This window comes from Rhizophagus irregularis, chromosome 14 (genome assembly GCF_026210795.1).
Source record: "Rhizophagus irregularis chromosome 14, complete sequence".
NCBI lineage: Eukaryota > Fungi > Glomeromycota > Glomeromycetes > Glomerales > Glomeraceae > Rhizophagus > Rhizophagus irregularis.
This window is the reverse complement of record NC_089442.1, coordinates 976,206-989,345: the sequence shown is the minus strand read 5'-3', so window position 1 is coordinate 989,345 and position 13,140 is coordinate 976,206. Positions and strand designations below refer to the sequence as shown.

The window sequence follows — 13,140 nt, the reverse complement described above, 5'->3', positions numbered from 1 at the left end:
TCCCATCGCTTCTTTTCATCTCCCATCACTCCTCTTCGTCTCCTATCACTCCTTTTCGTTTCCCATCACTCTTTTTCGTCTCCCATCGCTCCCTTTCGTCTCCTATCACTTCTCTTAATCTTCTCATCACTTCTTTTCGTCTCCCATTACTCCTCTTAATCTTCCCATCACTTCTTTTCGTCTCCCATCACTCCTCTTAATCTTCCCATCACTTCTTTTTTTTTATCTCCCATCACTCCTCTTTGTCACCCATCACTTCTTTTCGTCTTCCATCACTCCTTTTCATCTCTCATCATGTCCTATTTCTCCTTTTGGTTCCTATCACTTCTCATTACTCTTTTTTACTCCCTTTCATCTTCTATTATTTTCCATTACTCCATTGTTATTTTATTTCTTTTTCCTTGATCATTGTAATTTACTTATCTTTTTTATTTATTGTTATTGTTTCTTTTATTTGTACATTTCAATAAAAAATAAATATGGTGATTTTATTCTTTAAAATCGTAAATGTGACTTAAATTTTAATATTTGTAAATAAAATTTCATTAAATAAGATTATTTTGAATAAATATGTTTGCAAAAAAATTTTTTAAAAAATATCTTTTTAATAATAACCGATCAAAAATTAGATACAAAAACCCAGGCGATGATCGCCCAGGCGACATTTAGCAATCCTATATATATTAAAAGTATTTAAAATAGTAGATTTTCAAAAATGTTTTTATGCCAATTAATGATAAAAAGAAGAAACACTGCAAACAAATTTCTGCTATATACTTTTCTTAAAGTTAACATTATTAACTTTTTAATTTATGTCGGCTCATGCGGAGCTTTACTAGTATATAAAATTTGCTTAATTTACTATGCTACTTAGGATTCTATCATAGTTTTTTTTAATTTTATCTTAATCTTATTAATGTAATTTAGTATTTTTTTTAATTTTATAAAAAAAGATCTCTAATGAAATTCTTTATTAAAAAAAAAAATTTCAAGCCAAAATTCTCGATACCCTTATTAAAAAAAAACTATTTTCAATAAAATTTTCTATTGAGACTTCTAACAAAATTCTCCATCAAAAAAATAAAAAAACTTTTCAACCAACAATTCTCTAATGAAATTCTCAATCAAAAAAAAATATCCCTGATTAAGAAAAATTTCTAACGAAATTCTTCCATCAAAAAATACATTTTCCCTATTAAAAAAAAAATTCTTTACCGAAATTTTCTATCAAAAAAAAAAATCTCCTATTAAAAAAATTATTAACGAAATGATCTATCAAAAAAAAAAATCTCTCCTGTTAAAAAAATTATTAACGAAATGATCTATAAAAAAAAAAAATCTTACCTATTTAAAAAAAAAATTCTATGATGAAATTTCTATCAAAAAAAAAAAAAATTCTCTAATAAAATTCTCCGTCAAAAAATACTTTCACTTATTAAAAAAAATTCCCAAAAGAATTCTTTATCAAGGAAAACTCCCTCCTATTAAAAAAAAATTCTTAACGAAATTCTCTATCAAAAAAAAATCTCACTTGTTAAAAAAATTTTCTAGTAACGAAATTATCTATCAAAAAAAAATCTTCCCTATTAAAAAAATTCTTCAAATAATTTTCTGCAAAAAAAAAAAGAAATTCTCAATAAAATTTTTCCTGTCACAAAAAATTGTTAAGTATATGTCAAAAAAAAAATCTTATCAAAAAAAATTCTCCAATAAAATTTCTATCAAATAAAAATTTTTAACGAAATTATCATCAAAAAAAAAAACTCAGAAATGTTCCTATCAATGAAAAAAATTTTCTAACGAAATTTTTTATCAAAAAAATCTTATTAAAAAAATTCCCAAAGAAATTCTATCAAACTAAGCCTTTGCCTATATTAAAAATAAAATTCTCTACAAAATTTGTTTATAAAAAAAAGCCAATAAAAAAAAAAAAATTTTTTTAAAACTACGCTAAACTTAAAACATGTGACCAACAATATATCAACCCTGTGCTGACAAAGAAACTAATTTTTGACAAAGATAAAATTATTGAGCATAGTTGGATTAAATCAAACACAGTTGGACAAAAACATCAAGCACAGACGGACAAAAATATCAAGCACAGATGGATAAAAACATAAAGCATGGACGGATAAAAATGTCAAGCATGGTCGGATAAAACCATCAAGCACGTACAGATAAAACCATCAAGCACGTACAGATAAATATCAAGCACGTACAGATAAACATCAAACACGTACAGATAAAACATCAAGCACATACAGATAAAACATCAAGCATGTACAGATAAACATCAAGCATGAACAGATAAAAATATCAAGCACGTGATAGATAAACATCAAGCATGAACAGATAAAAATATCAAGCACATACAGATAAATATCAAGCACGGGACAGATGAAAATCAAGCATAAACAGGTAAAATGTCAGACACGGAGTGACATTTTGTCTAGCCATGCTTGATATTTTATCGCGCAATGTCTGATAATTTTGTCCAACTCGGCTTGCCATATTCACTCGGGTTGAATTATCCGGGTTAGACCCGAATTTTGCGGAGCACTATTATTAACATTCGACGCAGAAGTATTACACAATTTAATTGGAAATCTGACATTTTTTTTTTTGCTAAAATGCTCTTACTCAAATAAGATATATTTACAATATATATACAATTTATAATAGAAAGCACTACCGTCACCCAGTACTTTCCAGAACTTTACAAGAGCTGACTATATTACAGGAAGCTTTAAGCATTAATGCCCATTTGAGATAAAATCCCGATCGTCATACTAACATATGCTCCTCGGATACCGTTCACTTATCAAAATAAAAATTTTTTAAAAGACTACTTAAACCATACTAGAGAAAAAACAAGTTCGCTAAAAAACTCTGAAGCTATTGCTACACTAAAACTTATCGTTTGTTTATATAGGTTGTTAAATACCTATTTGGTCAAACAAACTATTGAAAAAATAAAAGAAATCATATTGGTAATTAAGAATATAGATTTATATTTTACACAGTACAGCCACGTTATTATATAGTAGAATGTAATAGAAATTAAGTGTTTAAGCCTGCATGTTATTTGTATTATAATGATACAATTTGAAATATCTATCTATTTTTACAATGTTTAATATTTTGCATAAAAATCTTTTATTTAGAGAAGTTTAGAGAGTTAGGGTATATTATCAAAATAAATTATTGTAAAATAATTTCGATAAAAAAAGCAATTCGTAAATATTATTGATTGTCGTGATGCTGAGACTGATCTGTTTGTGTCACTTCTTGTATACAATTTTCAAACTATTAACTTTAAGATAAAAAAAAATCATGGGTTGTGGCTTGTGACATAATTATATGATAATAGGATATTAGCTGAATATTATTAAAAAAAAATAGAGAACGTGTTTTTGTTGATCACTTTCAGTAAATACTAGTGCAACTCTGCCAATCAGTTGTGGTAAATAATAGTTGTGCAATAGACATATCTAACAATTATTGCAAGTATAAATATTTTTTTAAAGAAAATTGTTGGTTTAAATCTTATTATCCGGAGCGAAGCGAAGGACTAGTATATATGTTTAATAATAATGGAATATTAATGATATATGGTGATCACATGGCTATGTCCGGTTTGTTTGCGTGCACCATGTCACTAAAATTTTGTTCTACATCAAATAAAAATAAATTTATGAAAAGGTTTATTTACAATTTTCTTTTTTTTGCGTTTTCTAAATAAATTTATTTATATTTTTTTTTAAAAAAAAAACATTCTAATTTTCCCATTTACCAAATTTATCCAGAAATTACTATTTCCCTCAAATTTCGTGTCGATCTTTTGTGCAATCTTAGTCCTACAGAACTGTATAGAAGATACGCGGACTTTCTACATAGAAATGCCTGGTGATACTATCCTAACTATAAATAGTTAAAATATTTGTATTTTCTTATTTTAAATTCTAACCTTTATAAAACCGTAAAATTAACTTCCGCAGTAAAAATTTTCTTGCACTTAACAATGTCTAATAACACTGAACTTATTAATAATTCAAATGAGTGTAATTGGATAGAAGAAGCAATTTCTAAAAAACTTATTAAATTTTATGAATTTAGCCAATTTTATAATCTTCAAGAAATTGGTTCTGGAGGCTTCGGAAAAGTTTATCGTGCAGATTGGAAGGATTCTCATAAATGTTGTGCACTTAAATATTTTTATAATTTAAATGATGCTGCAATTAAAGCAATTGTTCGTGAGGTAATTATAATATCAATACAATTATTATAATATTTGCATTTCTAATATATATATATTTATTATTTATTCAGATTCAACATCATCGTGAAGTTGACTTTTATGATAATGTTATCCGTTTTTATGGCGTAACAACTTTCAGTAGGAATATGATAAGTTTTCAATAATCATTTTTTAACATATAATCATTAATTAACTTGTGTGTTTTTCTTTTTAAAAGAAAATCAAATCAAAGAATATTCGTTGGTAATAGAGTATGCTGACGGTGGAACACTTAGAGATTATTTAAAAGAAAATTTCGAAAATCTTACTTGGAAAGATAAATTTAGTCTTGCATTTCAACTGGTTTGTGCAGTATCATGCTTACATGGTGAAGGAATCGTGCACCGTGATTTGGTAATTAATCAATTTTATGATTTATTATAATTATTTTTATTTAATGCCCATTTATCTTAGTTTAATCTTTTATACTTAATATTAGCACTCAAATAATATATTAGTTCATCAGAATACTGTTAAGTTGGCCGATTTTGGACTTTCTAAAAGGATTGAAGAATCATCCAGCCTTCAATCAAAAGTATTTGGAATGATTGCTTATGTTGATCCAAAAATATTCAATAGAAAAAGAAATAGTTACAATAACCAGCAAAAAGTATACTCATTAAATGAGAAGAGTGATGTTTACAGTATTGGTATACTCTTATGGGAAATTTCTAGTGGGCGACCACCTTTTTGTAATGAATTGAACGATCTCGGTTTGGCCATGGAAATTTTACAAGGTCTTAGAGAGACACCCATTCCTGATACACCTGAAGAATATATAAAAATTTATACTGGTAAATACTATTTAAACCTATGATTTAAAAATAATAATACAAATTTCAATTAATATATATTTTTTGTAGATTGTTGGAATACTGAACCTGATAATCGTCCATTTATCAACCAAGTGTTTGATAAATTAAAAGAAATTATAAAAAAAGAAAATATAATTATCAAAGACTTTCATTTATTTAATGATAATAAAATTACACAATCATCTAATCATCAGCAGCCAATTTTAGATGGTGAAATTTCTAAAAATATTGATTCATTACCTGGAGATTTGTCTCAAGTTATTCAAAACTTCAATACGATGAATACAAAAGAAATAGAATCTTCGATGTCATCAAGTAACCAATTTGAGATTAACTTTGATACAATAGTTAATGATATGATTAATATTAATTTTGATAATATTGAAGTAGGTAAACAAAAAATTCTAACTTATCTTAATAGCCGTAATCTAACTTTACAAGAATTTAATAATTTATTATTAAATAATCAAAATGATTCGAATTCTCTTGCCTTACTTGGAGATTTGAATTATCTTGGACTTGGAATTAGTATTAATGAGCCAAAAGCATTTGAATTATATCAAAAGGCAACAGACTTAGGAAATTCATCTGGAATGTGCAGTTTAGGATATTGTTATCTAAATGGAATTGGAACTGATATTGATAATGAAAAAGCATTTGAATTATATCAAAAGGCAGCAGATTTAGGAAATTCATCTGGAATAAATGGTTTAGGATATTGCTATCAATATGGAATTGGAACTGATATTAATAAGAAAAAAGCATATAAATTATATCAAAAGGCAGCAGAATTAGGAAATTCATTTGGAATAAATGGTTTAGGATATTGTTATCAATGTGGAATTGGAACTGATATTGATAAGATAAAAGCATATAAATTATATCAAAAGGCTGCAGACTTAGGAAATTCATATGGAATAAATAATTTGGGATATTGTTATCAAGATGGAATTGGAACTGATATTGATAATAAAAAAGCATTTGAATTATATCAAAAGGCAGCAGATTTAGGAAATTCATCTGGAATAAATGGTTTAGGATATTGCTATCAACATGGAATTGGAACTGATACTGATAAGAAAAAAGCATTTGAATTATATCAAAAGGCAGCAGATTTAGGAAACAGTTTAGCTCAATGTAATCTTGCTAACATGTATGAATATGAAGAAGAAATTACTAAGAATTTAGATAAAGCTATTTATTGGTACAAAAAATCAGCTGAACAAGGAGTGAAGCTCAAAATAGATTAGAAAAACTTAAAAATAGGAAATAAAGAACAATAAATTAAATTATTTGTTTAAACATTTAATAAAATTACCACTACTACAGTTTTTATTTTCTGTTTTTTAAATATTTATTAAATTGTCACTTATAATTTTAAATATTATTAATAATTTCAAATAGCTAAAAAAAATTCATGTGCCAATATCTATTTATATAAAATTCATGATGAATAAATTTAAATAAAATCAATATATTATTAGTTTTTACCATATCACTAAGCTAAGCAGAACATTATGCTTGTGTATATTATAAACTTTATATTACTTATTTAAACTTTACAGACTTTACAGATATATTGTATTTTATATTTTATATTATATGTATTTTAGATGTAAATTTAATTTTTCGGTTCTCATATCCCGGCCAGATCAGTATTTTGTTAAATTTCAAAAATAAAATTTTATTATTATTACTACTATACTGGGTGAGATCTTTTTAAAAGTTAAAAAAAAAAATTTCATATGAATTTTACATATAAAATATTTTGAAAAAAAAAATTAAAAGCCGGATTGCCGGGTCATTTTCAAAATTGTTATGTTATAAGAACCAAAAAATCAAGTTTGCATGGCCCAAAAAATAACTATAATTATAATATTAGTTATCATCACTAGGATGAATTTTCGAAGGGATAATGCATTTAAAAGGTTCTAATTCATCGATAGATAAGAAGAATTTACAATATTTATTATGCTGAAAATATTTAATTTATTATAAAGTTGATTATAAATATTAAATTATGAGCTTTGAAAAGTTCTTATATAAAGAATTATTTTTGTTTACAAAATAAAAAGTTTATATAATATTTTCAGGAATGATTTCCTTTTTTTTATGGTGGATTCATAATACAGTATATGGTGCAATCATACTTATAATTACTGTACAAATCAGTTATATTTCATATACTAGTTTCCTAGCTTGGATAATTTATAAAGAAATTTACTCCTTGATATGTTCATTTGACAAATAAATTTAGTGACTAATTTATTTTTCACTGGAACAAATTTGTATAATTTCTATAATTCCTATAATTCAATTGAATTTTAAGTTCAGTAATTTATGAATGACATCATTATGTAAATTAGTACAAACTGAGTTTTGTATTCAAGATTGCCTATATATATTTACAGACGGAAAGCTTAAAAATATATTATATCAGAAAAAAAAGATAGTAAGTAGTACTGTACGTCCTTAAACTTTGATTGAACGTACTACGTACGTTTACAAAAGATGAAAGGGAGTAAAAAAGAGCAATGAGAAGTGATAGGAAACAAAAAGGAGAAATAGGACATGATGGGAGATGAGAAAGAGTGATGGAGACGAAGAGGAGTGATGGGAGACGAAAAGAAGTGATGAGAGACAAAAAGAAATGATGGGAAGATGAAAAGGAGTGATGGGAGACGAAAAGAAGTGATGGGGGACGAAAAGAAGTGATGAGAGACAAAAAGAAATGATGGGAGACTAAAAGAAGTGATGGGAGACGAAAAGAAGTGATGGGAGACGAAAAGAAGTGATGAGAAGGTGAAGAGGAGTGATGAGAGATGAAAAAACGTGATGGGAGACGAAGAGGAGTGATGGGAGACGAAAAGAAATGATGAGAGACAAAAAGAAATGATGGGAGACGAAAAGGAGTGATGGGAGACGAAAAGAAGTGATGAGAGACGAAAAGAAGTGATGAGAAACAAAAAGAAATGATGGGAGACGAAAAGGAGTGATGAGAGACGAGAAGAAGTGATGGGAGACGAAAAGGAGCGATGGAGTGTGGGTTGGGAGTGATTGTGATTGGAAGTGCGAGTTTGTGTGTGGGTTTGTAGTGTGGAAGTGAATATACATTCACATTATTGTTTTTGATACTCTTCTCTAGTTGTTTAGAATTTAAAAGGAAATTTTGTATAAGATGCAGATTTTATTCTTGTTTTAAGGTATTTCCATTTTATTTCTATGTAACTAAAATAAGAAAATAATTAGTAAGTATCCGCCAAAAAGAATATATTGTAATTTTAATCATTATAACAGTGACTCTACCCCGATAAAATTGTTCAGGAATTATCGTACTGCTCATTTCATTAGATGACGGGCCACATGATTAGAGTATTTCCTAATCATATTACTGGAGAGTTTCTGTAAATATTTTTACTAATATCACGTGATAACACGAGTAGCATGCTAATAATCGTGAAAATAAATTATAAAAATGCATTTTGCAAGTTGCCGTTGCAGAAAACTAGTGATAATTTTTGATATACCTTTGGAAAATCTTTTAACTAAAGTAAAATATAAAATTTTTGAAAATATTGATACTTTCTCATATATTAGTATTAAACTATGCCAGTGCCAAATATTTCATATAATTCCTTTAATTGATTAGATGGATTAATAAAAATGTTAACTTAATTGATCTAGCATATTCGACTTAAATAAATTCATTAGGCTATAGAAATTTATTTTATGCAAATCACGCTCAATTGATATAATAAATATCACTATAGTACGAGCTAAAATTTGACTTGAATTATAAGTTTTTTTTAAATTATTCATTGATCTGCGTTGAAAGAATTTTATATATTCACGGAACACATGTGTCACATTTAACATGAATACAAACATTCAGATCATCATTGTTATTTCTTATCATAGTTAAACTTTACTTTATAAAGAACCTAATTTCTATAAAAAGTGTCATTAATAACTTAAACCTCTTGTAACTTTCATTTTTATTTTATTATTAAAATGACTTCATCTTTCTATCTCAATCTTTCGAAAGACCTTTCATTAATCTTAGATGATGCCGATGAATATAATGTTATTATTAAAGTTGGTGAAAACGAAAATACAAAAGAATTTCGTGCACATTCAGTAATTTTACGTGCTCGTTCTCCTTATTTTAAAGGAGCTCTTTCATCTTATTGGGTTACAAAAAAGGATGACATGATTATGTTCAATAAGCCAAATATCAAACCAGATATTTTCAACATGATTTTAAGGTAAAAATATTTTTAATTGAATTATATTCTTAGAGTATTTATTAGTAAATTATTTATTTATTTAAAAATAATATACTGTGCACTGTAAATGTATTTATATTAATATTCTATATTTAGGTATATTTATACGGGTGAACTTAATTTGACAGAACAACTGAGTGAGGATATACTTAGACTTTTAATTGCATCTGATGAGCTTCTTCTTGAAGAATTGGTTAAATTTTTACAAGAATACTTAATCGAACAAAGAAAAAATTGGGTTCATGAAAATTTTGTTTTTGTCCTTAATACTGTATGTAGCCTAACAAGTTGCAAGATTTTACAAGATCATTGTTTTGAAACCATTTGTTTTGATCCAGAGTTATTACTCGCTTCAGATAGCTTTCTCAAACTAGACAAAGATATTCTTTATGACCTGCTTGAGCGAGATGACTTATTGATTCAAGAAATTGTTGTTTGGGATCATTTAATTAAATGGGGTATTGAACAAACTCCTGGTTTGGGAAGTTTGAATTGTGACAGAAACAAATGGAATAATGAGGATTATGGAGCATTAAAGGAAACGTTGAATGAATTTATTCCTCTCATTCGATTTACGGAAATTTCTCTTGATGATTTTAATTATAAAATCAAAACATATAAAGATATTATTCCTAATCAAATTTATGAAGAAATTGAAAGATTTTATTACAAAATTACCAAAGATACTTTACCAACAATATTTAATATATCACCTAGAATAGGAAAACTTGATTCAAAAATTATTAAACCTAAACTTGCAAAGATAATTATTAATTGGATTGATAAAAAAGATTCCTTTACCTTACGTTATAAATTTAATCTTATTTATCGTGGTAGTATTGATGGTATTAGTACCGAATCATTTAAAAATAAATGTAAAGGTCAAGTAGAAAGTTTAGTTTTAGTTAAAGTTAAGCAAATAAATAAAATCTTTGGCGGATACAGTTCTATTGGGTTTAATTCGATTGGAGATAGTCTTTTACGTGTTTATAATGGTAATCTACGATTTTATCATTCATCAGATAACTTTGTTTTTTCATTTGAAAACGATGAAGATACTCAAGATATGAAAATAAGTCGTGTGAAAAATCATAATAAGGCTATATACGATTATCACACCACTGGATTTGATTTCGGTTTTAATTCATTGTTTATGTATCATGATCAATGTTTATATGCTAATAATGATGACTTTAATTATGAAAGTAATATAAATACAAATGTAATTCATGATATTGAAGAAATTGAAACATTTATTGTAACTAAACAATAATAATTTTTATTCATGTAATTTATTGAGTTATTTAATAAATAAAATCAAGATTATGAATTTCTTTAATAAAATCATATTTTCAACAATGAGACGTCGAAACTTTTTTTATAATATCAGATATTATAATTTTTTGTTTGCAAAATGTATAGATATAAACATATTATAAGAAATATGTTACGTACGCCCGAAAGATTAAAACTGCATCTGCAATTATTATAATTTGATAAAAAACGAAGTTTAAGTGTCTTTAACTTTGAATTTCAAAGGGCAGAAATAAATCAAACTCGTATTAGCGTTGGATTCAAATATACTGTATGTAAAATATAAACTTAATCATTTAATTAATATAAATATAGCCGAAATTTTCCATTTAATTCTATAAAAAATTCTTAATCCTATAACCGGAATTTTGGCGATTCAAGGACTCTTCAAAATAGGATGTAATTATAGACCATAAATTCAGTCCAAGGACTGGACTACTTGTACCAAGATCCCGTTTAGAACATAATCATCTCGTATGATAATTATCTAACGTTCTTTAAATTTCATTCTTGCTATTTTTAATCCACTTTATAAGCTTTATTTAAACTTTTCCTATAAAAAGTTTCATTTCATCATATTTTCATATTTTTTTTTTATCGTACGACCTGATCAAAACGGAAAAGTTTATCAATAATTTATATAAGTTTATTTTAATAAATTTTATTTTAATATGGCTATTAGAAATTTTTACAAGGAAATACTTTTAATAATTGTAAATTGTAATATTACTTTAATAGTATACTGTAGTTATCCGATGCTATAAGATTTAAATCGTATTTAACCGTATGATAATATCAAATATATTCTATCAAAAAAGTGAGTTTATCATACTATATAGTTAACTTCATGATAAATTAAATATTTTCCCTTATGATTAAGCAAATATTTCAGAATATTAAATATTAAAAATTTATCTTATCTATCAATAAATTCAAATCTTTTAAATGCATTATCCCCGAAAATTCATCCTCCTGATGATTATATTATATTTATCTTCATAATATTTGATTAATACCATATAACTAATCATGTTGTGATTGATTATGTCACAACCCGTGATTTTTTTATCATTCTAAAGTTCTATAAAATGTGATACAAACAGATCAGCCTCAACATCATGGCTCTTCATGATAATCAAATAATATCTATGGCTTACTGTAACAACAATTGCTTTTTTCTCCAAATTATTTTACAATAATTCATCTTGATAATTCTCTAAACTTCTCTGATTAAAAGATTTTATACAACAATATTAAATATTGTAAAAATAGATCAACAATTTGAATTGTATCATGGTAACATAAATAACATATAAGATTATTAGACGCTTAAATTCGTCTGTTGCATTTTATTATGTAACAAATGATTTTCAGTGGCTGTAATGATATTATGTAAAAAAATATTTTGCCAAGCTGGTAAAATGATTATGTAAAAAAAACTTTACTAAGCCAATAAAATGAGGCTTATAAATAATTTTAATATAAATAATTGCTTTTGGACTCAAATTTTTTTTTTGTCTTTCCCTTTTTTACTTTTTTTTACTTACAAAATACTTGCATACTTATTTGTCTATATGATGATCACCTATATAATGTTTTGAATAAATTATATATTCTAATTTAAAAATAAATTATAATGCACCTTTCAATAACATTGATATAAACTAAATGCCTAATCTATTCAACGTTATCATTCCGTATTTATCTAACGGCATGAAACAACTTATAACAAATAAAAAAATTGAATCGCCTCTATTTGATGATTTATCTTTTGCAGAAGTATCACTGTAATGGCTATAGATAATATATTAATTAGCAAACAAGGATCAGGATTAAAATTGCAGGACATACAACAACAATTATTTCATTGAATAGCAAATTTGACAAGTGACCAGGCATTCTGAAAATAACAAAATAGATGATTTAAATATGTTAAATAAATTATTGAGTGAATATATATGTTCAATATTTCAACTAAACATAAAAAAAATTATTTTTAGAGTTGATAAGGAACAATTGTTAACAGCATATACCATTAAGACCTTTCCATTGCTGTGTCCATTACCTTAATTATGAAATTAAGACCTTTTAAAGAAAAAGCCAAATATATTAATGAACTATTAGTTCAACACTCCAAAATTTCTATATTTCTATAAATTTATTAATATTAATTTAAGTACAGTATCTGTTGCACTATCTTATAAAACTATTAGCATTTAAAGAAAAACCAATTAATATATGAACTATAAGATAATTATGTTTAATACTTTATTTATTCCTTGTATTGAAATTAAAAAAGAAATCAAAGTTTCAGATATACTATGCTATAATACACTATTCCAATATGGCTAGTTATTATAATGTTGAACATTGAGAATTTATTAACGATCTGCTTTAAGCTTAAAGAATATTATACTTGTAAATATTC

At 25.9% G+C, this 13,140-nt stretch overlaps 2 protein-coding genes across 2 annotated transcripts; both read left to right on the top strand.

Annotated features, from left to right (window-relative positions):
* Positions 1-4,021: 4,021 nt before the first annotated feature.
* Positions 4,022-6,362, top strand: OCT59_005906 (uncharacterized protein; the record flags this gene model as incomplete). Its single annotated transcript, XM_066140924.1, has 5 exons — positions 4,022-4,258; positions 4,330-4,396; positions 4,476-4,651; positions 4,737-5,091; positions 5,161-6,362. 5 exons carry the CDS (start codon positions 4,022-4,024, stop codon positions 6,360-6,362), a joined length of 2,037 nt encoding a protein of 678 aa, XP_065997766.1.
* Positions 6,363-9,366: 3,004 nt separating this feature from the next.
* On the top strand, positions 9,367-10,752 carry OCT59_005905 (uncharacterized protein; the record flags this gene model as incomplete). Its single annotated transcript, XM_025324884.2, has 2 exons — positions 9,367-9,377; positions 9,495-10,752. The coding sequence occupies 2 exons, from the start codon at positions 9,367-9,369 to the stop codon at positions 10,669-10,671; spliced, it is 1,188 nt and encodes a 395-aa protein (XP_025183908.2). The 3' UTR covers positions 10,672-10,752.
* Positions 10,753-13,140: the final 2,388 nt, after the last annotated feature.